The sequence below is a fragment of the Falco punctatus genome, assembly GCF_963210335.1.
Source record: "Falco punctatus genome assembly, chromosome: 5".
Lineage (NCBI taxonomy): Eukaryota > Metazoa > Chordata > Aves > Falconiformes > Falconidae > Falco > Falco punctatus.
In genome coordinates this window covers 57,641,572-57,669,420 of record NC_137584.1, presented here as the reverse complement: position 1 = coordinate 57,669,420, position 27,849 = coordinate 57,641,572, and the positions used below count along the sequence as shown (strand labels likewise).

General features: G+C 39.1%; 1 protein-coding gene across 7 annotated transcripts in view; it reads right to left on the bottom strand.

Moving 5' to 3' along the window:
- Nucleotides 1–27,849, bottom strand: part of ECHDC1 (ethylmalonyl-CoA decarboxylase 1) — a 60,098-nt gene that overhangs the window by 12,655 nt on the left and 19,594 nt on the right. For 2 of the 7 annotated variants that reach the window (XM_080390451.1, XM_080390448.1), the window contains exons 2-5: nucleotides 20,561–20,782; nucleotides 16,199–16,341; nucleotides 11,546–11,598; nucleotides 9,522–9,602 (exon numbers count right to left, since the gene is read on the bottom strand). In XM_080390451.1, the coding sequence (XP_080246577.1) occupies nucleotides 9,522–9,602; nucleotides 11,546–11,598; nucleotides 16,199–16,341; nucleotides 20,561–20,780 (497 nt within the window). In that variant the 5' untranslated portion in view covers nucleotides 20,781–20,782. Of the gene's footprint in view, nucleotides 1–9,521; nucleotides 9,603–11,545; nucleotides 11,599–16,198; nucleotides 16,342–20,560; nucleotides 20,783–25,333; nucleotides 25,480–25,998; nucleotides 26,138–26,247; nucleotides 26,351–27,849 lie in introns of those variants that run through there. The other 5 variants (XM_080390449.1, XM_080390447.1, XM_080390450.1 and 2 more) reach the window with 5 other exon arrangements.

Here is a 27,849-nt window from a genome sequence, read left to right as displayed (position 1 = left end):
AGCACACCCTCTGTGATCTGGCCAGGCCCAGACTAAAACTGGTCCAGGCACGGCTGTGTAAGAATAACCAGAGAAGTGAAAAAAGGTTTATTTCTTAAGCACTTCCCTGATCAAAGGATAGGAGCTAAAAGAGGGCCAGAAAGACTGTTAGTTTGAGAGAGGGATTATGGAAGGAAAGAAACACAGGGAAAGAAGCTGTTGCTAGTACCCTGCAAGGGGAGCAGGGCAGTCTCAGACAGGACAAGGTAGGTAAGGCCCCCCAAAAGGCTCCTGCAGGTGATGCTCGCTGTCATACTGACTGCCATCCATGCAGACGGCTCTTCCAATCTCATTCTGGACCAGAATCTCCCAGAAGTCAGCTACAGATGGAGGTGCACCCAGCAGACCTGGGTTAAGGGTTTTAAATCTAATTTTTTACCTCAGGCTCAACACTTTCCCACTGGTGGCTTCACAGAAGCTGGAGAGAGAAAAGCATGCTATAAAAAGCTACACTTCTTCTAAAAGGGATAAACAAAGCTGAATATTGGAAATTACAAAAAGACTTTTTCTGTAGCAGGAATGAAAAATTGAATTAGACAACAGAACACAGGGAAAGAAACAGGGGCCCAAAAACGCATGACTGCTTAAAACTCCACAAGCAGTATTAAATGGAAGTAAGATGAGCCTGTTTTTTTTTTCCTGGTTATTTTTCAACAGACTGACAGGAAAGAAAATTATTTGGCCAAACCGCAAAGCAAATCTGCCCGTTCCCAGGATGATGCATCCCGAGGTCCACATGTGATGCTCACAGGAGTTCCCGCAGCCAGGGGTACTATCTGCCCCACAGTGGGCTGGGGGTGCGTGGGGGTGGGCAGCACAGCACAGGGGGACTGCAGAGATGGGGACAGGATTGGCCGGGGGGCTCATGCAGACCCCCCACTGCTGGCACATAAGGCATGCACACACCGCACAGCCCCTTTGCAAGCTGCCAAGCAACATAAAAGCTATGTGAGCCACACACGTTCCCTTGTCCCCATTCCCGTGCCTAAGCATTCCAGTGAGCTGAGAAGACCCAGAGAACAGCAGAAAAAGTAAATTAGAGGCCTTTCCCAAGTGGGAGAGACATGGACTTTTTACAATTACACAGTTTGCAACAGTCCCCAGTCTATGGATGCTGCCTTGGATCCATCTGACAACACCCACTGTGCACACACAAGGAAGGAACAGTATGGCTTCACAAAGGCTAATGAATGCACACAGGGCTCATATCACAATTTAAGAGTACAGAACCAAGAGAATAAAGCAGACAGCTACACCAGGGAGCTGTAATTCCCCTGAAGTGTGTAGTATAAACTCTGAAAACGGCATGAATCACCAGAGCCATAAAGAAGGAATAAGCCCCATTGTTCAAAATATAGTGCTTGGATCCTCCTTTCTCCCCGCAGTTGTACGGCAGCAACCCACAGGGTACCACCCCATTTCTCTTCCCCTGCCAATGACCAATGTCTTTCTTACACCATCCTCCTCTTCTGACTCCCAGCCATGACTTTATTTGTATTACCCTAGTACCAATGGGTCCCACGCACACTGCAACCTCCATTACCATACACTTATTTTCAGAGTAGTTCTCCTCTTGACATAGCACTTGGGTCTTACCCATAAAGCAGGTTTTAGCTATTCTTTACAGGCTGCCAGATTCTCCATACACGAGTGAGTGAACGCCAAAATAATGCTCACATAAAAATTACTCATGCTGGAAATCTAAAATGTTACATGAGTCCTTCCTTCCAAAAAAGGAACTACAGCTATTTGGATTTCATTCAAGCAAACATTTTCAACAACAGATATCACTTTTAGACTAAAGCAAAAATTTCCATTAGAAAAGATCAGTGATATTTTACCAGATTATTCAATGAAAAAAGGTAGAGGTTTTTTACCTTGGAGGTAAAGCTGTTTGATAATTGAAATCTTCAGTCAAATCTGAATGCCAGTATTTATCTGGAAATCAAAAAGTACACTGGAGCTTCTTTCAAATGGAAAATACTGTGTTTTTTAAATTATGTGCACACTTGCATGCCGCATATACACCCATGTTTATAACTTCAATTTCCCATATCTTTATTTCCATCACATATGCTTATCAAGACCAAAGAAAACAACAAAATTCTGGACCAAATTCAAGAGTCTCTTAAAGCAGCAACATTTCAGTCATGTTCTCTGCTCATCTCTGCTGCTGATACTGAAAAGGGAAGGGAAGCTTCCCAACACTGTCTCAGAGCTTGGCATCTAAAATGTCAAAAAGGCAAAGATTGCCTCAATCATCTGAACTCAGCCAACTGGAAAGGAACTGCCTTTCCCAACATCAACCCTAAGAGATGCAAGGTTCGAGTTGCTCTAATACTTTATGATGGATTTGATATATCATATTTCTGCAACCCACAACATTAAAGGATTTTAAATACATCATAACATCACACTACCTAACAACCCTTCACAAGACCTAGGGTAACAAGACACACTTTGAAATTCAGCCGTCTCTGCACGCAGTGCTACTGATGCTGCATTTGCACATCCTACATAACAACTTCTGACTAAAGCAAAGTGAGATCATACACTTATTTGAAATCACTGGTGATTAAACTATAATGAAATGTTGCCATTTTGTCAGGATACCAGGTTAATAGTTTCAAACAAAACATGCTGAAGGTTGTGGGGTTTTTTTTGTAAATTATCACAGTGGCTGTGACCTAAGATTTAAGTTTTCCAGATAGGATACAAGATTTCAGAGCTCAGAGTTTTTTGTTGATTTGGTGTTTTTTGGGGGTTTTGTTGTTGTTTTTTGGGGGGAGGGGGGAGCACAATGAAATATCTCAAAAAAAGACATAAATAGGATAGAGAATTTAACATTGAAATTCAACATTTAAATCGTAAGTTAGCTTCTTCACCGCTTTACTTTTTAATACAGCACATTATGTTGACAGGGAACTAAAGCCAGCTTCAAATCACTAACTGATAGTATGTTCAGACAAGCTGGACAAGAAATAGGAACATTTTCATCAAACTGTAACAGATTCTCCATAAATATGCCTAAGAGTGTGACCATTTATCACCAAAAATATAATTTTCCCTGGTATCTTTTTATTTACAATCTTTCTCTTTCACACACACACGCACTTCCACGCTATTTGAAGTTATTGTTTTTTCCTCAGTCTATACATTTGCTTTTTGTTTATGAATATGAATGCATCATCACACAAAACAGAACTGGAGAATAACACCTAGTAACAGACCATAGATACAGTGGAAGTTCTTACACATACAACAGTTTAAGCACAGTAGGAATTTAATGCAAGAATTCATAATTTGATTTATTCTTACTGTGACTGCAGAGTTACAGCAGTAGCAATTCATTTCTTACTAACTACAGAATCCAGGAGGAAGTAGGAAGTTGAAGCCACCAAGGTTTACAGGTTCGAAGTCTGCAGTCTTGTTTCACACAATTATGGCCAAGTCTGGAAGGAAAAGGAACACAAAGATCCAGCCTGCAGGGCTCCAAATACTCACTAAGACATCGAGTTGCTTTGGATTAGACGGCAAAAATGATACAGTGGGTGAAGGAGAAGACTGGAAGTTGCAATCGTTAAGGCAATGCTTACAATGAAAGTAGGTTGAGATCCACAGAGCAATGTCTGCTCACACTTGCAAAAATGCAGGAGAATTAAGTTCTTTGGGCAACATTTAGTCACTTCAGTGAACAGTAACTGACATGGAAGATTACCTACCCTTCAGGTATCTACAGTGTTAACTACATTGCTACCTGGAGTGATAAAGAGAGGAAAAGTTATTTTCATAGTCTTCAATAGCACGTGACAGGACTGAAAAAGGAGATGGTTAACAGGGACTCTGGAAGACGTTCTCTGGAAGCTGATCCAATGCAAAGTCAGGCAGCTGAAAGCTGTGGCTTCAGGGGAAACTGATGCTATCAAACAGCTCCCTAGAGCCAAAACGAGAAGATTGTATTCCCATCCCCTCCTGTTATCATCTTCCTCCTTTACACTGGCTCTAGCCAATACTATATCCCTTTACAAAATACGCTAACCCGCTGTAAGAACAAGAAGTATCTGGGCTTGCTGTTGCTTTTTAGTGAGATAATTAACTCATACAGGCACCTTCACTGGTGCTTGGCAAACCGGGGGTAAGCAGTGAGATGGGAATGGGCAGCAGGGACACCCTTCTCCCACATAAAGGTGAGCTGTACGCAGGACAGCCAGCCAGTCTGTCCTTCTCATGAAGCCACAGCACAACATAATCCCACCTCAGAATCAGCAGACTGGAATACACACACCAGCTTGTGGAGTTAGCTGACTATACAGACATATATTTTAAAAAATATTATTTTGGTAGCAAAGATCAGCAATGGAATGTCAAACTCAAATACCTGCAGGCAGGTTACCTAAACTGGGGATTAGTCACTTTACAGATGCAAGCATAAGGGATATTTTCAGTACATTTGTACTCTTCGTAAACAAATTCTCCTGGAACCTTGAATGTTTCCCTACAGTGTATCAACAGCCTGCTGTCTCTGCAAGAATCGATGTGGGTCCAGCTTTGCATTCCCTAAAATCTGTCTTATTTAAGTTTTCCATTATCTGGGCTATCTCTGTTTATTGTTACTGTGTGGTACAGAATCAGCTGCAGACAGGATTGTTCAACAGAAAGGATGTAAGATTAGATGGTAGAAGTTGTCCGAAATGTAGACAAATGCTGATAACAAAAATCTCATTCATCCAAGATAAGATGGTTTGGCCTCTCAAAGAAAAAAAATAATTTTGGAATTAAGTAAATTCCTACAAAAAGACAACCTCAGAAGGAAAACATCAACTCAAATTCATGCTTTGCTGCTGTTATTTATATTTCCAGTAAAATCAAACAGTGATAAATTTGAACCATGTAAAAAATCCTCTGCTTGGAAGGCTGTAAACACATGAAATTCAAACCCAAATGAAAACTGGTAATTCAGAAAGGAAACAATACTAGTCCATAAATACAAGCCCAAAATACAAGCTCTCAAGTCCATTTCTAGTAGTGCTGCAATTACTTAACCAGATGTCAAGTGTGCCAGGTCAAAAATGAGAACAGCCTTCTCAAAGGCAGGCAATGGGAAACTTTAAAAACCATAATCCATCTCCCTGAAAAGCTGTCAGAAAATTGTACTAACAAACCTCCCAGGCTCTAAAAATGTGAAGTGATGCATGACTGCAATGAAATTCTAAAATTGTCAGCTGATTTGAAGGTTTTATATACAGGTATATACATACACACACACACATATATATTTTAGAGAGGAAAATTTTATATACTTAAAAAAAAAGTGATCTGTGGCATATAGCAAGCACCTGAAGCTGTGAGAACCCACTCTCAGATTTGGCTGCTGATACTTCTCCTGATGATGTGTAGCAACGTTACGGAGTTGCATCTAATGAAAAGTGCTTTGTCAGCCTGGACATTACACGAACTCACAAATATGTGAATCCCATCCTGTTACATTCATATCGTGCTTTGCCCAGTGAAAGGAGCTACTATGTACTGAGGCACCCTTACTTCAAACAGCAGCAGCTCATGTACCAAAAAGCTCCTCCTGATAAAACTAAAAGCCCAAATCCTTGCGTACAGTGAAATATTTCTAAAGAAGCTAGCATGTTGTGCTCTGATGTTCTGAAACCTATTCATGGAAAGCTTACTGTAAAATACTAATATCTTTACAGCTTTGCCCCCCCCTTTTCTTTTTGAAAGGAGCAACCAAAAAGTTGGTCACAGTGGGCCTACATCTATGTAGTGGTTATATTATCTTCTGCTCATTTCATTTTATATAAATTACATTTAATGCACTAGACACATACCTGTAAAAGTAAATAAAGACAAGTCATTACAAGAACACACACAATAAGCTCTTGAATAACAGTGTATTTCATTGTATCTCTTATTAGGCATTTTATGGAACATGCCTAACACCTTAAAATGGAACACTAAGCATGCCTACATATTTCACAAAAATATAGAAAACATCCAAATAAAATGCAGCAAGGCCAATCTGATGAATGCAGTATTAGCAGTACAAGCTTTTTCCCTTGTTAAAAGCTTGATTCTGTCATTCCTTCAGATACAGGGTAGAAGTCTCCTCAGAAAGCAAGTACCTCTAAATCAATGGTGCTTTTTATGAGGTAGGATACTGCTCAGCAGTAACAAGAGTAATGAAACTGGCCCTTTGCATTTTAACTCTGCAACATCAACTACAGCTGAAGAAATTATAGTTAATTCATTTTCTGAAAAAGAAAATGAGCTGCTGCCTTTACCTATAAGCCCATTTTGAGGTCAGTGGTAAGAGAAACAGGTAGCTTTCCATCTTTGCAGTCTCATCCTTTGCCTGGAAACACCACCTTTTAAACTGGATTCACATCGCAGGAACACACACCTGTTCTGACTGCAGTAGCAAAGTTGTAGATGTGTCTAAAGGACCTACATAGACACTGCTCCAGCGAGATTTCTCAAAGGTATCAACATGAAATAGAAGAAAAGACAGCTCAGAATTCAAAGTTAGTTATTCTGGCTATTGGCTGGTGGCACACTGCAGATACTGCACTCAGAGGTTACTGTGATCTACTAATTGCACAAACAGATTAATTACCAAACCATCTCTGCCCCATATCTAACTGTTAGCTTACTGCCCAACAACCCGCTACAATTCTTATCCAAGTTCCTTAACCAACCCTGCCAACTCAATTCTACTTAACTTTACGCATTGTGCAAGTACAAGATACACTTCAAGATTCTGCATACAGGAAACTGAGAACAGGTACCTCAATTATTTGTAAAATTGCATCACTGAATCCAACATCACACTCATTTGTGCACTTCATTGAAATGGCTGCAGTGTCATGCAAAACCACAACACACACTAACGTTTAGCAGCAGAATCCACGAGCCATCTTCACAGGCACAGAGAGAATATTCATCTGCAGCACACTGAAAAAAAAATCTAGTTTTCCTGAAACTGTACTAAAAAGTGCAGCTGTCCAAACAAGTTCCATACCCACATGGTTTTACATTACTCAGTTTTACAGAAATAACTGAGATAAATAATTACAGTGTCAGAAGCCTTATCTTCCCAATTTTCATGTCAGAAAAAGTCTGAAAGGATTTTAATCACCTTGCACTTGTCTGGACAATGATTTATTCTGTTTCCACTCAGATGTTTATGATCATTATAAGGATGTTGCTCCTATAGAGACTAATACTGCAACAATCCAACAATCCATAAAGCAGCTAAGATTGAAGATGTTTTAAGACCTCCTCCTCCAGATCCAAGGTCGAGTGACCTAAGATGCTTTCACTTTTCACAACTGCCCTTATGTCAGCAATAAATGTGCAAGAGTTCATGCAAGCCCTCCCTAATCCAATTTTAAATAAACTGGCTTAAAACAAAGTAAGGGACAATTAGCCACAAGAACTGCTATTGGAAGAATAAATACATCAGTATTGTCTTAAACCACCTGTGCTATTTTAAAATTGGATTTCTCCACACCTCTTCTTTAGTAAAGATGCATCATGCTGCCAGAGCACATTTCAAAAAAAGTACATAAGCCATTTTGGTTTAAGTGAATCACTTCAAGAATATCAATATAGTTAATGTAGTACAAACAGGCAGAGAGAAAAATAAGAGAATCTTTTGTGGCAATACCAAGCAGTTTGGTAGTTTACACAGTAACTGTGAAAAACAGAAGTGGATTTGAAAATCTAGAATTGAAAGCAGCCACAACTCACTCATTTTGTTCTTAAAAAATAAAATAAAACAAAATTTTTCAATAAACAAACAGTTTATTCAAGGAAGAAAACAAACCTCTTTGATTTCTGTTCTCACATTCCTTTTTTAGCATCTAATGACTCCGGACAGAATACCTGTTCCGCTAATATCGACTTGCAGACTTCAAAAAAGCCCAGATTTTGTCCCCCAGTATTAAAATCATCAAATTCAAGAGCAATAGCAGCACAGAGTATGTTTCTGTATCTTGTTGTTGTTATTAATTAAGTCCCATTTGCTGCTCCTGAATTGCAATTATTTAGTTGCACTGGATGGGTGTGTTCGAAAGTAATGGAAGATGGATCAACAGCTGTAGTTATTATGAAAATTACGGCAGTACATCAGAGGAATTGCAGCTGCTCAATTCATGCAAATAAGAGCTACTTGACAATGACTATAATTACACAGTATGTCAAACAGCATAGCTGAATTAAAAGTAGAGACTACATATTTTAGGACGCCAAAAGATTTCCGTTTCATTTTGTTCACATTCCCTACACTCCTGTTTAGGGATAACAAGATTCACTTTCTGTCAACGGACCTGCAGATACAGAAAGGTCTGCTATGTCTCCCAGGTGCATTCCCCGGTCAGCACTGCAGCTGTCAAACAGGGCACCTCTCCGCATGTTTGCTAGGCACTTAATAGTACATACAGCCTGTACTCGGAGGCCATAGTCAGGGCTGAGGTTTCAGCTCACCAGGTGCTGTGTAGATACGAAGAAAGATCCAGCCACATCTAGTTTTGAAGCAAAGGAGGACTGCTTCTGAGTGGCTCAGACAATGCCGATACCCTCTCCTCTATCCAAACCCTGTTCCTGATACCTGGAACAGCACTGTAATAGCCTAGTTTACTTTGCTTAGTATTACTTTTCAATGCAAGTACTTCCAGCTTGCCCTGGACAATTCCCTTCTCGCTTCAGATGTTAAGGCCCTCTTAAAGAGCCCATTTTCTTCTCTTAGAGAAAAACTTCACTGAAAACTCCACATTTCCAGAGAGGCTGCGCACAGTGCTTATCCTGTTAACATCTGTAAGCTGTTGGCACATTAGCAACTGTTTAAATAAAGTGATATTTTATTATTTTAGTTTCTTCCAGTTCCTGTTCTGCATTCAGCCTCCTTAATTAAAGCCCTCTGGTTTTTGCTAGTTGTTTCATGCTGGCAAATCCCTGCACCTGCATGGAAAAAAACAGGGAAGAACCCCATTTGCTTTCCTCTGCATCTCAAACTTTTGTTTCAAAAACTGTACAGCATGAAGTTATATCACAAATAATAAACCCAGAACATGAAATACGAGACTAATAGAGTTTTATTTATTTGTTTTTACTTACGATGGCCACATAAATAGACATAAGGGAATACAATTTTGCAGTCCTCCTACTTCTCACTTAGGGGTGAGAAGTTGGACCCACCTAGTATATAACAAGGTTGCTAAATCTCCTTACTGCTCTTGTTTTACACAGTGATTCAAACTGTATAACTGGCAGTAAATAATCTTTCCTCTGTACTTTCAGGAAACCCAAACTTATTTTCCTGTGAAGTCTGCTGACAAAACTCACTTCTAAATGCCTTGGAATTCAGGGACATGACTCCTGGTAGAAGTGGTTCCTCTAGCTTCCCACATTCCATAGGTAAAGTCATTAAATCACCGACCCAGCATGACAGCTACTCAAATCATTGATCTTACCTGAAATCACATGCTGTGGTAAGTTCTGCTCCTCCTCCAATAGCTTTTCCTTGTACTAGTGCAACACTGATCAAAGGCAACCTACACAAGTGCGTTTTGTAAGCAAAATTCATGCTTTTAGTCTTTTAGAAATGACAACAGAATTCAAGTAAACCACCTCTACAGTAAAAGTTCAGAAAAATATACTGTTCCAATTCATTCAAATAACCACATCTTTGTGGGTAACCAGCACAAAACCAATTTTACTTATGCCAAAATGATTATTCCATAATTGAAATGGAATGCCAAAATGAAACAGCAAGACAGATATGTCAAACAGAATCAAAGTAAAGAAGGTAATGTACTGTGTTATGAAAAATACCTGCTATAGATTATACCTTAAAAAAGACTATCTGCAAGGAGTGACAGGACAGCAACACAAGACTCTACCTTAAGCCAGTACACTACAGAAAGCAGTGAAAAGGGACACAAAGAACTGAAGGGCTGGGTTATCTAAAAATAATGAGATTTAGCAAGACACCTTCAGCAGCTTTGCTACCATGTCAGTCATCAACAGAACTTCTTTTCTTTTTCAGGACAAAAACATCCTTTGAGGATAGCAACAATCCATTACCTTTGATGGTGTTGTATTTAATCATGCTTAAGGTATTTAATCATGTTCAAGGTAATTCAAAGGACAGAGGGAAGGAAGAATATGTAGGGAGAATCTCTTTCACCACAGCCACTGTGAAATAAATACTCACGAATAGTGACTGACTCAGGATAAACCAAGTTCCCTAAGAAATTAAGACAATTGGTTTGTCCCAGAATCTGCAGGCTGATAACAGCTGTTTTGTCTTTTACTACAAAGAGACATTTAACTCATTGAGCAGTTTTGAAACCGCATTCAGAAGTCAGCTTCCCAATCAGGACCACATGCTTGGTTTAACTTCAACAGAAGCACCAACAATTGCTTATGGCCCAACTTCACTTACCAGCTGCAGCACACTACACACAACACATGGCACAACTGAACCCGCTGGAAGAAGGTAACGTTATTTTTCCTGTGGTCCATGGGGATCTAAAAGATAAGGGTACAAGACCCACACACCCATGCTCTGATCCATTTGAGGCATCTCCTTCAGAATCACAGTCACCTTCCCTCTGAGGGAGGCTGATCCCATCTGCAGTAGATGTTCCCTGACAGAAGTTCAGTGCTCCCCCTGAACCATAGCTTCAACATACTCTTAAGACACCTGAGGTGATGGCTTAATTTTCATACATCCTCCTTGTCTTTGCTTTGCCCCATCAATTTTGATCATATGGAAACCCACTCCTACAAATGGATTCTAACCCTAAGGATTCCTTACAGTATTACTACTATTCGGTCTCCAATCTCATGAGCAGTTTTACAGAATAATATTAATTCATAACACTTTCTCATACAGATTATATGAAAACAAAGACTATTTATCTTCAAAGAGCTATGAGCAGGAAAAAAAAACAAAGACAGACTCTACCACACATGGATTTAATAGAAATGTGATTTCTTAAGGGAAGCTAAATCTAAAGGAAGAGAAAAAATGTTTTTCAGAAGTACCAGATGGTAAAACTGAATACATTCCTCTTATGAAGTGGGAAGATTAAATAAATATATTAAATCAATGTTACCTGCGTAGGCTGCAAAAGCTGGCCCTGCTTGTTTTTTAAGAGCTACCGATTTCCACTGAGTAACAGAAGCCAGCTTCAGACATTTCAAAGGCCTAGATTTCCTTAACTGTATAGGTACCTCCTGGACCTCCACATACAAGCCTTTACATTTTTTTCTGTTCTCGTTTCTGGAAAGTCTAATAGTTGCAAAATGTCAAGGCCTACCTAACTTAAATCCATAAATACCTAATTAACATGTGCAAACAAGGTCTGGGATTTAAAATTACATACTTAAAACTATGCATTTAACTTTAAACATCTTGTTAAAGAGTTAGCCAAAACATATTCCAATACTTATAATTACTTCATAAAGAAGGATAAATAAAATATATTACCTCATAAGTCTGGTTAGGGTGTTTTGCATAAACATGCACATATTCATCCCATCCTACAAAGAATAGGAAATTAAAAAATGTTAATTGATCCTAATGAGAAGCAATTAAACACACAGATGCAGTACACAGAAGTATTCATTGTATTTACTCTAGCTGGGGTTTTTCTCTTTGGTTAATCTTGCCTGACTTCCAGCCCAACCCCACTATGCACAAACAGAAAACCTAGTATAAATCAGATTAAAATAAAAAACAACAAACAAACCAAAACACAGAACTCAATCAATTTATATTAATTTCAGTTATAATTAAGCCACTGTTAAAGTATCGCCATATTGAATTTCTATGATGTGAATTTACATAGATTCCTCCTAATTTCCTCTTCTCACTCCCAGTTAAAACACCCATAAAGCTGAGTTTTAAGAGTCTGTGCAGGACCATAGAGTGCTGCTGGAACTTTTGCTGTTCCAAATCCATAAAGTCTTAGACAAGATACAATTTATCAACTGCATATTTTATTGTTTGGGCCAAAAGCATTTCAGCTAAAAACCACAGCAAGAGCAACAACAACAAACCACCAAAACCTCCTCCCCTCCATAAAAAACAAAAAGAATATTTTTATTTCTCTCCTCCATGTTTTACATCAGCTTGCAAACAATAGTGAATAGGGTACAATTGTTCCCTTCTCTTCCAGTACAAGAACTAAGGGGCTCCAAATAACATCTGTTGCTGCTAGGTTCAAAACAAGTATTTCTTCCTACATGTCGTTAAGCTGTGGAATGCTTTGCAGCAGGGCATTGCAACCCCTACACAAATTCAAGAACAACTAGATAAACTCATGACGTGAGAAAAATCGACATGAGGACTAAGAGAATATTTTAAAGTAAAATCATTCTCTTTCTCAGACATCTAGTATTGCCCAGTTATTTGTTGAGTTCTTGGTCTAAATGACCCAGCACGACCATGTTCATATGCATACTGAACTGCATACACTGAACTACATGTGCTGTTTAATCCTGATCAAAAAACAAATGTTTGGACACCACAGAAATAAAAACCCAGTAGGTAACAATTTGAGCAAGTTCAAAAAAAAAAAAAAACCAAAACAAAACCACACCAAAAACCAAACCAAACTGAACAAACAAAAAAAACCTCCCAAACAAATGGTAGGAAGAAAAAGAACAAATACCTCTTTATTAGCATTTACTAATTTCTAAAGCACAGTTTTGCAGGGGTTGGCAAGATAAAGAATCTGCCTTAATTAGAAGCTTGGAATAGGACCTTGAAATAATGGTAGGTCAACTTCAGCTTATTTATTGTCTACTTACTCATGCATTCCTAAGACCTGCTCTGCCCAGGCAGATATAAACTGCCATGACAATCACTACACAGGAACCAGTGAACTCAGTTCCATTACATTAAAGGCCTGCTTGAAAATTTCAGTACATCTTGATTTACAATGAGGCTTTTAGTAATCACTGTAGCCCCTTCCGACATCTGTTTAGACCAACAGCAATATTTCCATCCCAAATTAAAGAACATTCAGATCCTCCATGATAGCTGTCTTAGCAGCTAAGTTCAAAACCCACACAAACATACAAGGTATCAGTTCTCAGACCTGGACTTGCACAATTCCCACACTATGATCATCAGGATGAAGCTGCAAAAAAGCTCTTCAGAGAAAGTAATTTTTCACTTCATCACAGCAGAGTCCTTGCATTCAAACAGACTGTCTCAATTCACAACAAAATCCAAAATGGTAATTAAAGATTAATGCCAGAACAGACCAGCTTGACAAATACAGTTATGACTAAGCAGACCAAAAAAAAAAAAAGTGTATATATTCTCAGGTGGTAGAGAGATTACGGTGTTTCACATGGAAAAAATGGCTGCACAGAAAACATTCTGAAAAAAAAAATAAAATCACAATTATGTGTGTCTTGGCCAACATACCACTCAAACCTTCCCAACAAGCAAAATAAGGCTACTAGTCAGAGTATTTTATCTGAATAAAAGAGGTGTTCACCGGAGTCTAGTGGAATAATCACATTTTCAGCTCTAATACTGTCCTTAGAGTAAGAAGAAGTCTAACAAACAGAAAGTGAGGTAAAATACAGTATGCATTACGTATGGAAGGAAAGGATTAATAGTTTGCCATGAGGCTAGGGGTGCAGGGAAGAAGAAAGTCACCTTCATAAAGTGGAAAACTGCACCACTGGCTCTTTTGGCTGCAAGAGCTTAGACTCCACATTCACTACAGATAGAACAGTATTTCCAGACCACCTCCAGCTGCTCAGAAGTCCTCCCTCTGCAGCTTACTGCTGCAGTCTGTCCTAGGGCTTCCGAAACCTCTGTCCTAGGGCTTCTAGAAAGGAACCAAAGAAAGTGAAATTCTTCTTTGTGTCTCCTTCCTCTCAGATGCCCTTTCAACAGCCTCTCCTGCTTTTCAGCTAGTCAGCTTCTCAAGTCTCGCTCCAGACTGGGGTTATTGCTTTTGGGAACCAGGCTTACAACGACAGAAAGAAAAACACTTTTTTTTTTTCTTTTTCTAGTTTCACTATTTGCCTTCTGTGATTTGGTCATGTAATGTTAGCACTTGCCAAAGGAGAACAGGCAAGGGACCTGGGTTTGTTTCAGCGTTAGGAACAACTGAACATGAGAGAGGAAGAGGAGGAGGAGGAAGAGGAGCCACTAGAGGGCATGAAAAACCTTCAGCACCTTGGCCATTATTCTGCTTTTCCTACACCACAGGGAAAGCCAAAGTGTATGCTAGATTATGAAAAAAACAATCTTCCCTCAACCAACTGGTTGAATAAGATAAAAGTGTTTACTGTAATTACTAAAAGCTATGGGCTAAAGCAGCCTTGCAAAAAATAAAGGAAAACCACATCAGTTCAGGCATGAGGCTATTCACTTTTTTTTGCCTTAGGCATGCCTGTGGACAGAAAACTTAACCTAACGCTCTTTTAACCTGAAACCAAACAAAACTCTCTCATCTGCAGTGTGTTAGAGCACAGAGTTCTGCAAGACTAAAGAACAACAAATGTTATTCCTTATTCTATTAAAGTTTTATTTAATAAAGACTATTAAATCCCACCAAACAGATGGTTTAGGAGTGGCTATTGTAAAGAAACTCTCAGTTCAGGATAAATAGTTTGAAGTCTCCCAAGGAAATAGAACGCAACCATATTTAACTATTCTCGGAGCATTTCTGGTGACTTTTAGACTTACATTTCAGTACTAGCATAAGATCTAGATTCTTTGCAGAGAATTTTTGGCAAAATTATAATTAATACCTACAAATTTAATTCTGCTCAGTATATCTGTTATGGACCTTAATGTTTACAAGAGCCCTCTCTGCCACTGCAGTGGCTCCAAGTAATTTGCATAAACATACAGAATACTAAATGTCAAACAAAGTATGGAAGCAGAATCACTGAGAATTATTGAATGCAGAACTCTGAAGGAAAGCTTAGACTGCAGATAAGAATTGGCCCATGCTTGGTTTCAGCTCCTCTTCTGTTCCTACCATGCTAAAATACGCTTAAAATTTCAGATTTAAAAATAATAACAATCAATACCCACGCCCCCAAAATCAGATACATCTACATTTTTTAAGTAACCAGTGCTTATAAAGCGTCCAAATGAAAACTCCCCCAAAAAACTTATATCCATAAAGCATGCTGTCTCCACATTAAGGAAAGCATACCTCTCATGGTGTTCCACATAGGAAACAAAGCCTCTCATACCTTTTGAAAACTGGACCATCATATTTATTTATCAGCCCAGAAATACTTAAGATTATGTTTTTAATGAAATTCAGTTTCATCAACAGAAAGAAATTACCACTAGTAACAGATTCACCAGTTTTTGAGTTGGCATTCTTACTGGAAAGCTCAATGAAATGTTTAATTTGTGTGGTTAAATCCTGAAACTCAAACTGACAACAAAAAAGGATGCCAGTTACCACAACTGCAACCCAGGATGCAGGAGCAGCATAGGAAGACCCTCTTCCTCTGCAGTTAACAAAGCCCTATTTCACACATGGCCAAGGAACACATGTTAATCCATAAACAGAATTGCAGCACATGTGAAAGTTGTCAAGAAGTGTGGCATGAGTGAGAAATTGCCATCAAACCCTGACTTCTTCCCCATAGTTACACAATACGCACCTGACTGGACCACAGCACAAAAACTGCACCTGTCCTTCCATTTTATGTAGCTCCAAACACAGCTTTGACAAAACCGAAACCTTTCTGGAATAGCAGTCACGCTACTTAAATTTGTTTCTGACTTTAGAATATATGAGAAATTATTACTTGTATCTGTTTCTAAAGGTCAAACTACTGAAGCACAGCTTATTTGATGTATAAATTCACCATATACTGCTGAGAAACTGAAATGACATTTTTAAAAGAACAGGCTGAAAGAATATGTAATGTAGAATTCAGAGTTACGAATCAATTACAATAACACCTGAGCCACAGTTTAAAGGGGCTGCCAGCATTTTTTCAACCATTAAAAGCTCCATTCTGTGACTTGCACGTAAAATTGTAGCAGAAGCATAGTGCAACACACCTCTGTCTGAAAAGCTCAAAACTCAGACTATCAGTAAGCCCGTTATTCTCCAACGCCTTGATTTGTATCACTACTTGCCTGGGAGTTAGATATTGCTTTGACTGCATTCAAATCAGATCCTGAGCAGAAGGTGTTTCCTGCACCATAGATGATAAGGCCTTTCCCATCCTTCCAGTTTTCCAGTTCAGTTACCCTCTCCTGGAGTTCTAGCATCATAGTCCCTGTCACAAGAGGGGAGAAGCAAAATTTTTAACAGGAAATTATCACCACCATCATGTTTTACATTACATTTTTCACCACCAAAACCAAGTTATCATTAACAAGTGATGAGCTTATAAACACAAGGAAAAGCATCACTTTAGATGCTGCACACAAGCACTGACAATACATTTTTTCCTGAAGGACGCACTTCCCAAAATTCTGAAGGATATTCTCTATGAAGAATATTTATGTTACATTCAAAAATATCCCCCAAAACCCTCATGGGCTCTTTCCTCTTCTGCCAAGAGTGTTGTTCTTTTGACCCTATGCCTGCAGGCACAGAATGCATCCTGTAGAGAAACTGCCTGTTAGCAGCCGTGCTCACATGGGTGATTTTTTTTTACCCTTCCTGCTTTTTTTCCTTGAAGTTTCTTATGACATAAGCTTCCTAGCACCAGGCCAAAAGTGAATGCTCACTCAAGCACTTCATCCTTAGGCTTGGTCTCAGCCAGTGAAATGGCACATTTTGACAATGTTCCTGAGGAGGCCAATAATTAAATGGACATTTCATATTATAGATCTCAGAATGACACTGGGTTGATTTTTCCCACTGTCAGGTCCAGACTATGATCCTCTAACAAATCCTAGCACTTTTACTGGTTCCCTTTCCTTCTGTATTTATAATTTGGTCATACTTTCTGGGCATCACACATCACTAATAGAATAAGGAATAACAACACCTTGTTGATCTTGAGCTCTTTGTTAATCAAGATCACTTTGAATCCCACTCCTCTGCTCCAAATAATGATCTTCTTGCAAGCTCTCCAATTTGGGGTCATCTGAAAATTTCAGCAGTTCACCTTCTATTTCATCATCCAAGCCGTGAATGAAAATATTGAGCAGAACAAGGACTAGGTAAGATTTTTGTGGTCTTCACTTGAAATGCTTTCCCAGCCTGACTGCACACTCAACAACGACTTCTCTGCCAATGATGCTGTTTAAACAGATGTACATCAACCCTGTGGATTTCACTTTTTGCATGTTTGCCAAGTTTTCGTACAAGAAAGGTATTTCGGCTGGCATCCAAGCTATGCCAGAGTCAAGAGCACAACCACTGTTTGTGGTACTTTTAACAGTCAAAGCAGTGAGGTATTGAAGAGTCTTTCCACAGAGTATATTATGAGCCAAAAATCTAGACAATTTGAGTTTACAAAAAAAACAACAACCATATGAGCCAGTTACATGCAATATCAGGGGACAAGAGACACTGGCCAGATCCTGTCCCATCCTCCTAGAGAGAATCCCTTCCATTAATAACAACACTGAACAATTATTTTACCAACCAAGATTGTCCATGATGTTTGGTATAATTATAAGCACACAATACTACAGCAAATCCTCACTCCATCAGCCTTGGTCCTTCAGTATTTGATACCAGTAAGTTCGTGCTCTTCACAGAACTAAATCTACTTGGAATACTAATTTGCTTTAATCTTAATTATAATCTGAGAATAAATGCTTCAAAGTCAATTCTAGAAAATAAAATTATCACCATTATTATCTAATTTCTGCAGGCTGGCTTCCTTCTTTCAAATTAAGTTCAACTTTAGTTCAGTGAGAGGTTGGGCTGCTGAAATTGGTTCCACCAGGCTTAAATGGACATTATTAGCATTTGTTTCCAAAGAGACCATTTTAAACAGGTGGCTATCAGATTCCAGTTAAGAAGAGAAAAAAGGCATAACAATCTCCACATTGCCTATTAGCAATTTGCCAACAATTTTTTTCTGCTTTTAGTTCCACAAGTTGCTCAAGCTCAGAATAAACATAATTCCTTTGAGAGAAAAAGCTGCTGTGTAAAGTAAATGCCTGGCAAATAGGATCTCTCTTTAACAGTTTAATGATGTTTTGCAGCTTTCTAAAGGCAGTGTACATGAATATATAAATTCACATCTGCCACTATCCAGAAGCTCTGAGACACAGAATCAATAGAATTTATTTGGGGCAAGGGGGTGTATCTACAAGCTCTGGCTGATGAAGTCAACCAGGTCCTGCTGGGGCAATACAAGGGCTGCATATCCCATGCCTTTTAATACTGCTCCTGAAGGATACTATTTGATACACAACAAAAGGAAAAGGATCAAAGGCTTGCTAGTTCCTCAGCAACTGCGGTTTACAGACAGTGATGTTAAAGTGAAATGAAGAGCAGTGTAAATTAATATGCCATACCATCTACCGCAGCAGCCAGCACAACCACTTCTGCTCTCCCTCCTCTAACAACAAAACTCTCTAGCAGAGGTGCACAGTAGAAAGAAGCAGTAATCTCTTGAACTGCCATAGTAAGATTTTCCAGAGCAAGTTTTTGTGGCTATTACCTAGCAAAATGGAGTACTGCTCTCTACAGGGCTCTACACACTACCATAAAACAGAACTGCCTGATCCCACGGCTCATTTGCTATATGCTAATCAGGGTCTGCAACAAAGACAGAACTACTAATTTCCTCACAGGTTTTTGTAGCTCCTCTTTGCTACTACAGTATCTAATCCACATACACTAGTAAGTTATTTTCACAGTAGTCCTATAAGGAGAGGAGAGATTATTTTACAGACCACTAACTGAGCCAGAGAAAAAATATTTGCTACTTTTGGGTGCTCAACTTGAGATTGTGGTATGATTTCATTACATTAACATTATATAGTGCTTCGTATAGTCAAAGCACAGCTACCAGTGGCCTAAATAGCAGCTGCAACAGCTCAGTACTTCAACAAATCAGTTCCAAGCCTCTTCTGTCAAGCACCTAGAAAACAGAGAACATAATTGCAAGTTTCTATAAAAGTTTTGTTCAAGCAATTTGATTTGTATTACATCTGATCTCCATAGCAGACTGGGCTTATCTGTCCGTCCTCCTTTTGCCATTATATCTCATTTCTCATGCCCCTTTCAACTTCCACAACAAATAAGCTAAAAGCACACAGTCTACAAGCTGTACATTGCACAGCTCTGTCTTGAGCCAAAAATAAAAATCAATATGTACAAAAAGAGGAAACAATGTAATTACGATTGCATAATAGCAGGTATGCTGACAGTGAGGCGTTCAGATGGACAATGCTTATGCCAACATGTTTTAGCCACAACTTCTCAAGTTAGGTAATGATTTTATATGTTAGTTTTTAAAGAGAAGCAAAAGAGTAACCACAGACACACCTATGTGCATTACCACTAATTCTGTTGTTCTGTTAGGTTCTCTTCCTTTCAGGTAATAATCATTAGCGGAAGGAGTAGACTTAGATTCTTCACACAAACAACTCTACATTTTGCTAGCGTGTTGCAAACATGCTTGCTGACAGCAAAGGAACAGTGAGAACTGGGCAGGAAAATAGAACAGCAAAAAAGAAATTAAGAAGGTGACACAAATGTATCCATTTCAAAATATTAGGAGATAAAGGCTTTCTTAAAGGCTTATGCACAACTCCAGCTCAGGCAGATGCACACCCTGAACCCGTGCCACTTCTGTCTGAAGAGAACAGCATAAACTGAAATATTCTAAACAGTTAAGAACAGACAGCAAATATACCCATCTTGGAGATGAAAAGCTCTCATAATACAAGATTAATAAAATAGGGTACTTGGTTTTGATAGCAAAGCATTGTCCAGTGTGAAAGCATATAAAATTGATCCCTGATCTGCAACAGCTGAGAACACCCAGCTAATCTGACCTTTAATTAACCAGTCAATGGTATTTCAGACACAAGGCAAATGAAGAAAAGATGGAACCCAGTCTGGGTGACTGGAAAAGACCAAATTACAGAAGCTTAAGTTACAGGAAGGGCTTTAGGTAAAGAACAAAGAAGTAAAATCACCCTTCCTACACCACTTACAAAACAAAGATGGAGTCTTCCCACCCCCATAAAAACACTCTATATGTTTCTAGAGCAATAGTGACAAAATGAAAGGAGATACAAGAGCACAGTAGCAGAACTGTGCTGACTGAAAAAAAGAGGGGGAGAAGTATGTTCTACCAGACAGTCCCTGTATCACTGAGAATTTCTTACATTCTTACAATGTTTATGGCAAAGCTACTATGTAGAATAGTGGGCATTTGCTGCACATCTGAATAAAACTTAAACATTTCTTCTTTTAACTAAGGAATGGTAAGGCAATTTTGTTTAAGCAAAACGCTAAAATGGGTAACTGAAGGAAAAAAGAAGAAAAAAAACCCCAGCAATCCCATCAACAAATACCTGTAAAGGCATTCATTAGCTTTGGGTTGTTCAAAGTAAGTATTCCAATGCCATTGTCTTCTTTGGAAAGGTTGATGGATCCACCATCAAACTGGTGGAGTTTCTTCTTTATCAATTCTTCCTCATAGCCATGAGCACCATTATACAGTGACACCCTTCTCCGCTGCAGTATCCTTTCCCTTGTAGTCTGAAGTAAGTTCTTCCACAGAGAAATGGACATTTCTGGAAACAAATGGGGTGGGGGTATAATAATCAGGAAATTTCCACTGAAATCTACCTCAGTCCTCTGACCGAGAGGGAAGTGTAACAGCAGAAACTAAAATAAAGGTGATGCAATCATAAAAGTCTACAGAAATCATTGCAGACTGGATTTGCAAAATTCTTAGTTTGAACCTACTCCCACACAAAGTTATCAGGAGTTTTATGAAGTTATTTTAGTAGTTAAGCCAGAAATCAGCATCTTTTAAAATCTTTTCTTGTAAAAATTACCCAAAAGCATTTGCACGCAGAACATGAAAAAGGCTCAAGAACTACAGTAAGACTCCTGCATGTTCCACTGAGCCAACTTACTCTGTACTAGTCTTCCAAACACTCCCTCATCCTCCCCCCTAAAATGAAATACCCAAACCCCACACCTATGTTGGAGGAAACTCCACAGTTTTCAGGATCTGGATCTCCTGCTTTTCTGTAAGCAACTATTACAGCAAGACCTCCCTGAGATAAATACTTGAACTCAAAAATTAAAAACTTAAGACCATTCCTGTATTGAGGTCTGTTTCCTCACATTACCACACGTTTATCACAACCCATCTTAAAACTAGTTAGTCTGCCTAGCCCCTGGTAGCTATATGCTTTTGTCAGTCATTCCAGTAGCCCTTTGAATTCATCTCACCTGGACACAAAGCACCAGGACCTGTGCAGTACTCCAAACGATGAAAAGTGTACAACAGTATTATATATTGAGCATCACACTTGCCTTTTATACAGGTACATAATATTGGTAAACTATTTCTATGTACCAGCATACCCATGGCTTATTCCTCTGCTATTTCCACTCTACACTGCATGACTATATATCAGGAAATGACAAGAAAGTAATTATCAATTACTATTCTTAATCTGTGGCTCTGACTTATTTTATTTACTTTGGAAAAGGGTCTCCTGGAGAAAGTGGTTTACATGTGATTTGAAAGAAACAGGGTACAGCCTGAACTGAAAAATAAGTTATCTTAGAAGCCACTCAGAGTGGGAATCAAGAGAACCCCCACAGGACACAGAAAAAGGTTTGTTGTATTTAAATCTTGCAGTTTGCTAGAGTACTCCAAGCTTTGTTCCAACCCACTTTTTAATGGATACAGCTGTTCAGAAGACACAGTAGATGCTTTTTTTTTTTTTTTTTTTGAGAACTGGGAAAAGACCATCTTTGTTTCTTAATCGTATTTGGCAAAAACAAGATTCTTTCAAAATTGGCAAGAAAGTCCTGGGAAGTTTTTCTAAGGTGAACCCAGAACACAAACATATTCACCAAGATAGAATTTGTTAACAGCCATATTTTATGGTGTGTTCAGGGCATCTTACAGTTTACAGACTCAATTTTTTTAAAACTTTTATTATACACACACAAACAAGTAAACACACATTAAAAAACCCCACACTGAATTAGTTTATAATGAAAGAAGTGAACTATCCTGTCAGGTGAACTCTTACTTATCATGTCTCTGGCTGTACCATCCTACACTGAAGAGGAAAATGCTTCTCTTGGGGCAGGTGTAATCCCCATCGAAATGGAGAAGTCGCCTGCACAGCAATGACATTATGGGATGTGGAGGAGTATGCATCGTACCAGGCAATTTTGAAGAGCCACCTATGCCAGTAGATTCACACCTGTCCTGCCACATTGCATCCATCAATACAGCACTATCTCACAAGTTCAATACAAAGAAACTATCAAGTAGTAACGAAGTAACAAATTATGCATTATAAGGACATATTCACTGGAACAGGTAAAGGGATCATTTTTTAACATCTGGTGAGACACTTTGAAGGGTCTTCTGAGCTCCTAACTAAATTTAAGGTTCTAATCTGTCACGATCAACTTTTCTACACTAAAGCACAAACCGATAAAACTAATTAAAATTTAATAAAGTTAAAATCCAATTGGAAACAAGATTTATTACTTCATAAAGTGCACCCCAACACTCTCCCATCTATGCACATTCTAATATAATCTGTAACAGTTCAACCATCACCTTCCAGAGTTTTTAAAATCACTTTTCTTTGTGAAATTTCATTTAAGAGTGAAAACAGGTTTCTAAAGCTCATTTCTCAGCTAAATTATTCTTTTTATATTCAGGCTCTCAGAAGAGAAATGGCCTTCCATTTTCTCTTAAACCTCAGTAGTCATTCCCTAACATACATTCATGCAACAAAACTTCCCACCCAGCTCCTAGTTTTCGCTCAGAAGAGAGCCAACATTAAAAACGGATAGTGCAGGCACTTGTTGCGAAGCATAGCTTGAACACTTAGCTCCCAATTTTTAATGGCTACAAAGCCCCCCCAGTCCTTGTAAGAAGACAGACTGGATTTAGTTCTCAAGGAAGCAACAGTGATTGGCCTGAAAGTAAAGGAGGAAGGGGGAAGTCTGTTCTGTTAACCTAACTCACTGCCAAATTATACTTGTTTGATCACTTCGATACTACCGAGATTTTTCATGTCAAGAAATGTACAGAGCAAAACAGATTTAAGATATGGAAATTTTATTCTAAAAAAAAAAAAAAAAAAAAAAAAAAAAAAAAGTCTGCCATTTTCAGCTGCGTGGTTATATGCATTAACAGCTCTTTAATATTATCACTATGGTAATAAAGAGCATCAGCAAGTGTGGGATTAGAAAACAAATTGGATATCACTGCCTGCTGATCATGACTCATGATTAATGACTCATGCAAGGTATTATCTTTGAATTATTATCTTTAAAACCATCTCTTACAGCACTGGTCAGTACCCAGTAGTTTTTTTAATAAAAACAAGATTATTTTAACAGCTCAGTCTGAGAAAGCTAACCACTCAGGAAAAGCATGATATTTAAGCTACAGCTCTCTCAGACTAAAGGGATTTCTGCTGATCTCTGACAAACAACATCCAAAATTTCAATCAGTACAGAAGACTTGCACGACTGAGATTGATTTTTTTGTACTGTAAGTGAAAGCAGTGCAAGAGAGAGATGTTGCAGTAACCTGCACAAAGTTGTATGACAAGCCAAGACACATTTATTACACTAAAATTTACAGCTTAACATATAATTATGTCTATTTAGATACACTTACAGAAATAAAGTCTCATTCTAATTTTAAAGTCAGACCTGCTATACCCATTAACATCTGTAGCACAGACAGTTTATGCACAATTTCTACAGTGAAAAAAAAAATCTGACAGTATAGGGATAACGAACACTATGGGCAATCAGCATCTTTCAAATGTTTTAAGTGCTACAGCTTTACTTACCACTGGCGACAACTAAGAGATAAGCCAATAGTATGGACATCAATAGTTGTTCATTCCACAGTTACTATACCTCTTACATACAACAACAGTTCAAATCCCATTTGGCATTCAAGTGATTTTATAACAGCCTTGCCTGTGGGGCTAGCAGACAGCAGGTTAATATGAACACTTATCAAATGTCAACACTTCAGTATCAAAGGAATGACACACATTATGCAAGAGCAATATATGCATCTACATGCAGACACACACGTATTTTTGTGTTTGCACATGTATCAGAGGCCTTCTGAAAGCCTCTAGTAACTGCCTAGTTAAAATTCAGTTCTCATGGTGTTAATAAAAAAATCAGTAATTGGGATTACACCAGCATCAACATTCCCTAACTGAGCAGATTCTTTGGGAAACTAATAAATCCCAGCTCTTGAACAAGCGTATTTGCCCTTGCCGTTCACCACTATTCTGCTGCAACCCCTGTTTTTTTCTCTTAAAACATGCTGTATCAAACAGCAACCATCAACAGCATTGCCAGTTGCTATTGCCAGAGAGCACAGACATAGCTGGCCAGAGCAATGGGTAAGGGATCTAGGTAGCAACTTCTTGGATGGGTAGAAGAACTAAGACAAACCAGAGAACTAGATCTTGGGAGCCCAAACAAGCATTAGAGCTGCATGCACAAATAAGAAACACTGCACTACAGAGCAGCTACACAGAAATAATCAGCAAGTTAAAATACATGAGCTGAGAAAATTCTGACTCAAATATGTGCCTGAATTATTGACACAAGTCAGGGAAAAATGAAATGGGGAGAAAAGATGCAGGGATATGTTTCCAATAAATCAGAGAAATAAGTGTGCCCTTTCACGTAGGGCAGGAAGTGACAGTTGTGATGTGCAGATACAGACTTGTGAGTCACCTGCAAAAAAACCCAGCTGATTTTCTGCTTTTGGATGAAGGTATCCTGAGATAAAGTGAAGCAGAAATAAAGGGATCCAATATACAAAATCCACAAATGAAATCTCAAGAAGGAGAAAATATTCAAATGACATAACAAAAAACCAATAAGACAGACACTTCTGCGACACTGACAAAGGCATCAAGGGCAGCTGACAGGTGAAGAAGCATAGGAGAACTTAACCTGATGAAGACCTCCAGCCACTGCAATTGCAGTGACAAGCATCAAAGTATGAAGACAGGGTGGAACAAAGGGCAGAAGATGTGAACTGAAGATGCTGATGATATGATTCACAGTTCAACTCTGCGTGGGCATCTTACCATTCACTGTAGAAGGCATTCATCTGTACTAGAAAGCAGTGACCATGATTGTTGGATGCTTCACCGGGTTCCTGCAGCACCTGACTAATGAATGGAAAGCAAGTAGTAACCCAATGCTGAGGATTGGCACAACTGACCCTGTAACACTAAAACACATGAAAAAGCAGAGAGTGAAAGAGAAATATAACGAAAGCATGAAAATAGTCCATCTATTTAAAAACAAAAAAAAAAAAAAAAAAAAAGGTAGGTTGAAAATGAGTGCAAATCATTAACACCAACTGACTGGAACCTGAAACAGAGGGCTGGTGGGTGACTGGCAGGGGGAGGGGGGTGGGGCGGTAAAGGAGAAAAGAAATTCCAGTGTTGACAGACAGAAGGAATTCAGAAACAGCAAGATCAAAGGGGGTCAGCGCCTGGATGCAAAACAAGACAAGAGCATGGGTCTCAGTGCAGAGAAGTCATTTGGACCCTGCCTTCAAATACATGAAAGGTCTAGGAGGGAGGTCTCACCTGCAGGGTTCCCAGCACTGGCTGAATAGGCCACTGTGGCCAGCTGCTTGTCACCACCATTCAGCTAAAGATTACTGAGCCCTCCATCTACCTCATCCACTTACACATCTCTTTCATTCAGCAATGCGTGGGTTAGGTTAACTTAAACACCTTACCTGACAGGTTCTTCCCACTCTAATAATTATCAGCTGAAGTAAGCTGAGGGCAGTCCCCTCTCCAGCTGCCTTTCCTTCAGCTGGAAGAAAGCAGCGAGCAGATTTTAAGGGTGCTAAGGGATTGGCAGCAGAAAACCTACTAACAAAACATAACTTCAAAATACAGAAACTAAACAAAGCTTGGGAAATTCTACCTCCCCAAGAAGGAAAATGCACCTCCTCTATGGCATCTCTACACAGCAGTAACACCAAGTTCAGCAGGAGCCACCTCAAGTTCATGCCTTTCTCAAGATGTCATGGCTCTCAAACTTGCTGAACACTGTTCACATTTTTAGTACATTGTCTCTGGTACCTGCATGGTAGACAAAGTAGGTGGGGTCAATAGTCCTCCAGTTCAGTGCAAAGATACCCAAGAGTTTTGTGTCTCCTCTAAAAATGGGCTTTAGAAGTAGCTGGTATGATAAAGGACGTGTTTTTTAGCCACTATGTTACCGTTGAGAAAAGAACAAAAAGTTTTGGCCTCCTAGTTTCTAGATGTCATAATAAGAAATGTTTACCTGTCCAGAAGCTGAGAGAACAAGAAGTGAGAAGATGTCCAAATTAACTAACAGAAATGGCTTCAAATCATGTACATGTGAAACAGAAATAAAAACGGGGGGGGGGGGGGAAGGAAGTGTTAAGTAAAAACCCTCTTGTCTTTGGTTCCAGTTTTAAGCTGGCTTACACTTTACATCTATATTCTGCTTCTATCTCTCTTTTTTCCCTTGTTTCTCAGCAGCTCAGTTCCGGAGATAGCAAGCTATGTGTTTTCCAAATTATTTGTCCTTTGTTTAGTTTTGCATTTTTTAATGGTCCCTGCAGGCTAAGGTTTAGATGCGAGCTGTCTCTCTGTTCCTAACCAATTATATTCTCTTTTAATCACATTTTAATTATTTTGAAGACTTAGTAAACAAATCACACAGAAGCATATCCAAGTTCAGTGAAAAATAACGGCATTCAAGGATGCAAAACAGCTGACAAAAGAAGTCTTGCCACAAATACATGACACTACCTAAAAACACCTGATTCTGGTCAGATGGTGAGTACAAGATCTTGAGTTTCACAGCAGAGGGTGAGAGCAAGAATCCGTTATCTTCCACAAATGGATGCATGCCCTTTATTTTTTAATGGTTTGATCTGAAGAGGTTCTTTTTGCCTTTGTCACAAAAGACCCTCTGTAACAGTGACAGAAAACACTTTTAAGTTCACATAAAGCTCACTGCCTGCTAGGTGTATTTTAGACCCCTTCAAAACAAATAGATGTGGTCACTCCCATTCCTGTGAAATAGCGCGACCAATTCACTGTTTGCTTTTTAGTCACCAAATCCTAAACCATAAAAAGTGCAAGGATGAATTTGTTCTAGCTGTTAACTGCTGAGCTTGATACTTTCCCACAGATCAATTTGCCTTGAAAACTGCAAAAAGTTTTGCAGTTGAGCAGTGCTCAGAAGTCCACTTAGTACTCTGTTCCTTGCTATTGCTCTCCTTACCACCACCAGCAAATGCTCTCGCTGACAACACAGCAAAACCTCACCCGATGTCAGAACTGGCCGTAGCACGGTTCTCAGGGGTGCACCTAGTGTTCCCATGTAACAGCACTGGGAACTAGCAGCAGCATACCAGGACAGCACCTCACCTGGCTCCTTGTCTCTACAAACTAAATTTCAGGAAGCAAAGGCATCCTGCATGGTATCACCTTGGGAAGACCATGATTACAAGAGGACGGGAGAAACTCCTTCCCCAGCAGAGGTTCCTTGCTGCTGACCTTGTGCAACGCCAAAATCCCAACAAGTGCACCACAGCACTCGGTCT